Source organism: Arachis hypogaea, chromosome 5 (genome assembly GCF_003086295.3).
Source record: "Arachis hypogaea cultivar Tifrunner chromosome 5, arahy.Tifrunner.gnm2.J5K5, whole genome shotgun sequence".
Classification (NCBI taxonomy): domain Eukaryota; kingdom Viridiplantae; phylum Streptophyta; class Magnoliopsida; order Fabales; family Fabaceae; genus Arachis; species Arachis hypogaea.
In genome coordinates, this window is record NC_092040.1 from 10,906,264 (window position 1) to 10,911,799 (window position 5,536).

General features: G+C 37.0%; 1 protein-coding gene across 1 annotated transcript; it reads right to left on the minus strand.

The window, feature by feature from the left end:
* Positions 1–3,729: 3,729 nt before the first annotated feature.
* Positions 3,730–5,022, minus strand: LOC140184808 (serine/threonine-protein phosphatase 7 long form homolog). Its single transcript, XM_072237987.1, has 2 exons — positions 4,316–5,022; positions 3,730–4,051 (listed from the first exon to the last, which is right to left on the minus strand). The coding sequence occupies exons 1-2, from the start codon at positions 5,020–5,022 to the stop codon at positions 3,730–3,732; spliced, it is 1,029 nt and encodes a 342-aa protein (XP_072094088.1).
* Positions 5,023–5,536: the final 514 nt, after the last annotated feature.

A 5,536-nucleotide genomic window follows, 5' to 3' on the forward strand; every position in this document is an offset into this window, starting at 1 on the left:
TGCGATTTTATTATTTTATAATTTTTTTGAATGAAGTAAACCTAATCGCAGGGTCCGAGTTGTTGGTGACTTTAAATAAAAGTGTCTGAATGCTGGTGATGACCTACTCGCATCTTCTTCTCCTTCTTCAACGGTTCTTTCTTCTGGTTTTTTGTTTCTCTGTTTCTTCCTTACTTGGCATGATAGCTAAAAATCTAGTTCTCAAGTTTTTGATCTTGTTTATGTGATTGAGAGTAATGAGTGACAGAGTTTTATTGAAGATGTATTATTTTGGTCAGATTTTGTTACAAACATCTGAAGGAGTAACATTTGTTTGTGAAAATTCGTTAGATGTTGTGATTCCTTTCACAATCTCATGTGAAGAGTTCAAAGGTGTGATCTGTGAAAAAATTCATTCTGAGAGGGCAAGAAGAATAGCTTGTATTCTATATAGATATCCTATACAAGTGTTTGGTGGATTCGTCCAGTTTCAAACCAAATATGTAACGGACGAAGCGAGCATGCAAGAGATGTTTTCAATGTATATTGAAAATCGGAGTCAACTCGCGTTCATCGAGTTGTATGTTGAGTTTGAGCAATTTGAGGCCGACCAGAATATTCTACGGGAAGATTACAATAGTGACAGTGAAGAAGAGTTCGAAAGCATTGTAGTTGGTCTAAATGGAGATGAAGATCAAGGTGACGGACCTATGGCTTTCGGATGTGTCAGATGTGGCAAATGCACTGGCAAACAAAGTGCCGTTTGAGGAGCCATCATTCATGCGAATTTTGGATTTGGAAGCCATGCATGTTCCGGAGTTTCCGGATTATATCAGTGCAGGTACGTAATTCTCCGTATTTATAAAATGGATTAAAATTTTTTAATAATTTATCTTGATAGTTGGACCAACTAGCTAAGTAAAGTGTGAAAATATACTTGATTAGTATTTATTTTTGTTTACCTGTTTGTGTATTTAAGTTTAAGAAAGTAAAATTTTTAGGGAGTTATTGAATTAGTTGAATATAAATTAGAATTTATATATAAATTAGTAAATTAGTTAAATATCATTTAGTATTTATGAGTTAATTTAGCAAATTAAATAAATATAAATTAGTATTTATTAGTAACTTAGTAAATTAGATTAATATAAATTAGTATTTATTAGTAAAATAGTAAACTAGTAAATTAGTTAAATATAAATTAATATCTGTTAGTAAATTACTTGAAAATAAATACTCATTTGTTAGTAAATAAGTAAATTAGTTAAATATAAATAATTTGGATTTATATCATAATTGATGTAGTTAAAAATTGATTTACCTTTATTTTTGATGTTTAAATATTTGTGTATTAAATATTTTTTGTATGGCTGTCCTTGTGGCAGAAATTTTTTTTGTCGCAGATGGTGAATTTGCAGTTGGGATGGAATTCAGTTCGAGGGAAGCTGTTATTAAGGCGATAAAAGAGTATACTATACGAAGAAGCGTAGACTACCGGGTGTATGAGTCTGAGCCGTTGATATTTTATGCGAAGTGTACACAGTATGGGTCAGGGTGTGATTGGCTTATCCGGGTTAGCATGATCAGCCGGAAGTATTGTTGGGTTATAAGGAGGTATAATGGCAGTCACACATGTACCAGAGCCACAATTTCTCAGGATCATTTGAAGCTGGATTCGACCACAATTGCAGAAGCAATAAAGCCGTTGGTTGAGGCTGACCCCACCTTAAAGGTAAAATCGATTATAGCAGAGGTACAATCGAAGTTCAACTACACCGTTAGTTATTGGAAAGTATGGTTGGCAAAGCAAAAGGCAGTAGAAAAAATATTTGGAGGCTGAAAAGCATCGTACGAAGCCTTGCCTATATAGTTTGAGGCTATGTGTCATAAGGAGCCATCAGCTGTTGTTCATTTTGAGACTATGCCTGCATATCAAGGCGATGACTTGGTGACTGATATTTGGGTATTGCATCGGGTCTTTTGGAGTTATTACCCCTGTATTAGAGCATTCAGACATTGTAAGCCAGTTGTCCAGGTGGATGGGACTCACTTGTACGGAAAGTACAAGGATTGTCTACTAGTGGCAGTTTCACAAGATGGCAACAACAATATCGTCCCAATTGCATTTGCTATTGTGGAGTGAGAGACTTCTGATGCGTGGCACTTTTTCCTTAGTAACCTTCATCAGCATGTTGTCACTCGGGATGGTGTGGGACTGATATCCGACCGTCACGAATCCATAAATGCAGTTGTGGAAAGGAGTAATGGTGCTTGGTCACCTCCTAGAGCTTTTCATATGTTTTGCATCAGGCATATAGAGTCGAATTTTCTGAGAAAATTTAAGGCGCCGTACTTGCAGAAACTGGTCGTCAATATAGGTAACGCTCAGTAAATCTAATTAATTTACTAACAGAGTTACCTTCAATAAGTGTGTTTACCTCTTTTTTTTTCGTTTGTTTCTTTTTATCCTGCAGGATATTCGAGGACGGTGCGGGAGTATGAAGTACGTTACCAGCGTTTACGAGAATAGGGCGAGGCCTACACTAACTGGTTAAACCAAATCACCCGCGAACAGTACGTGTTGGCTTTTGATGGTGGATATCGATGGGGTCATATGACGACGAATCTAGTGGAATGCATCAATTCAGTATTGAAGGGTGCACGCAATCTCCCCGTTACTGCCCTTGTGAAAGCAACATTCTACAGGCTTAACGAGTTGTTCACCCGAAAAAGAGTGGAGGCGAAAGCCCGGATTAATGTTGGACATGTGTTTTCTGATGTCGTGACCTCGAAGTTGCATGCAAACCAACTTGCATCAGGAAACATACAGGTTAGTTGCTTTGACCGGCAGAATGAGGTCTTTGAGGTGTGTGAGATATCAAGTAGACTGGAGTTTGCAGTCGACTTACGTGGCCTTTGATGTGACTGTGGTGAGTTCCAGATGGACTCGATCCCCTGTCGACATGTGTTCGCATGTTGTGCCAACTAGCGACTGGATTGGCAGGTGTATGTGCATGATGTGTATAAGATAGACCAAGTTCGGCGAGTGTACCGAGCAAGGTTTAGGCCACTAGATAATCCTACTACATGGCCTGCTTACAACGGATCTCAGTTCATGCCGAATCCATTCCTGAGATGCGTGACAAAAGGTCGCCCCAGAATGAAGCGCTTCTTGAATGAGATGGACACGCGAATGTTATGTCGGCCTAGGCGATGTAGGCTATGTGGAGTTGAGGGACACAGCCGTAGCAGATGCCGTCAGTCAGGTGGTGCAAATGCCGGCAGAGATACTCAGTAGGTTCACATTCTAAGATGATATTATATATGTAGCATTATATAGTATGGCATGAGTTGTCCATTTGAGTTAACAAATTATGATATATGTAACATTGTATAAATATGACATGAATTCGCATACTGAGTTAACATGACCTGGTCTATGTAGCGTTATAAACTATGACAATCTAGTATTATTCTCCATCTGTAGCATTATATAATATGACATCAATTGTCCAAATGAGTTAATTTGATATGATATTCGTAGTAATATATTAAGATTTTTGAAACATTAATACATAGTCCAGATCGTTAATACATAAATAAGTTCATTAATACATAAATACTATGAATATAAAAAGTAATGTTACCATATTCCAGGTCATTAAGCCATAATGTCCAACACATATAAAGTACTCTAAATATAGTCCACATCATTAATACATAAATAAGTTTATTACACCATAACTTGCATCAGGAAACATACAGGTTAGTTGTCCAATGCATCACCCAAAATGAATGACTCGGTGCTGTGGTCCAGTTAAGATTCTTAGGACCAGTCAAGACTTCTCCATGCGCCTTGTCCAGATTCCATTTCTGATGAGGTACTTCCTGAACGAAACCGAACTGTCGCCTAATCCTATCGGTAGCATGCCACTCGATACATTCGAATGACACCAACGGCACTGTTGCGCTCCAAACAACCGACTGCATGTAGATTTCAGCAGGAATAATATTCGGATCCACGCGATCCACATCATAAGCAGCCCACACAAACAGAAAAAAATAAATGAAACTCATAATTACAACCCACATAACAGTTACAATCACAATGCTTCATCAGATTTACCTAAACCCTAAATCCGAAACTAATACATCTTTAATGAAAATAAATCTGGCCTTCCTGAATTTCATCAAAGGCCTTCCTAAAGTGACTTAGCGTCAGATATCTATATCGTCGGTCACCACGCTCCCAGTTATGCCACCTAATATGATATATTTATTTAGTGCAACTGAATTCTAAATATCAAGATACGGATACATTGTAACATAATATTACCTTTTTGCTAGTGGAAAATTGCGGGATTTCCTAGGAAGCGGGGATAGATAAGGCAGTCGGATCCAAGCCCATCCGAGCAAAAGTGTTAGTGGACTATCGATTTTCTTACAGTTAAAACGAGATGCCCTGCATAATGCCCTGTAGAGGTGTGCTAAGCATGCTGATCCCCAGCTGTACTGTCCTATACTGCCGAAATCACGAAGCAAGGGTAGAAACTTATAGTGCACACCTGTCCCAAATTTATCCCCAAACAAGATCGTCCTGATTAGCAACATAACGTGGCACTTCACATACCTCTGTATACTTATTTCATCAGTCAACTGAAAATTTTCTTTTAGATCACACAGCCACGTCAGTTTTATGCAGCATCCTCTACACTCCTCCTTACGCGGTGCAACTCCAAATTGATCCAAACATTCTGCCTCCAAGGCTTCGAAACTACTCATTGTCATCCCTGTGACTGGAAGACCATCCGTCGGAAGACCAAGAATTAGAGCCACATCTTCAAGATTCACGGCACATTCACCAACGAGAAGGTGAAACGTATATGTATCTGGGTGCCACCGTTCGATTAGAGCATTCACCAGTGCTTTCTGACATTGTACTACACCAATTTGAGATGCATGATAAAACCTAGTAACTCGTAAATGCTCTTCCACCCTATCGTTGTACCGATCCGGAGGAACTGGATGGTCACATGTCAACATTCTTAATTTCTATAAAAAACATAACAAATTATTAGTCAACTAATTAACTATTACTAACTTACTGCTAAGAGGCAAGAATTTTTTAACTACAGCAAGTCATTAACAAAATTTGCACAACTAACTCAACAACACATATTACTTGAAACCACACAACAGTCATAAATTATTTGACTAAATCAAAGTAAAACAAATATTTATAACTTCTAAAATTGAATTATTAATCCTTAAAATTTTTCAAAACTAACTATTAATAACATCAACTAATACATATATTCCTAATCAATTCTCAAGAATATTACAACATTAGAGATGCTGGTTATTTATTTATTTGCTATAGATCCCCAATTTTTCTAATATATAACATTATAATTTGTAATATTAATTATCTATTAACTATTACTTAAGTAAAATTAAACACATATTTCTAAATTTTAAAACATACTAGTAATCATTCTGATTATCTTCCTAAGTTTATTTTCTAATAACAATAATAATTAACTTCCTAACAATGATA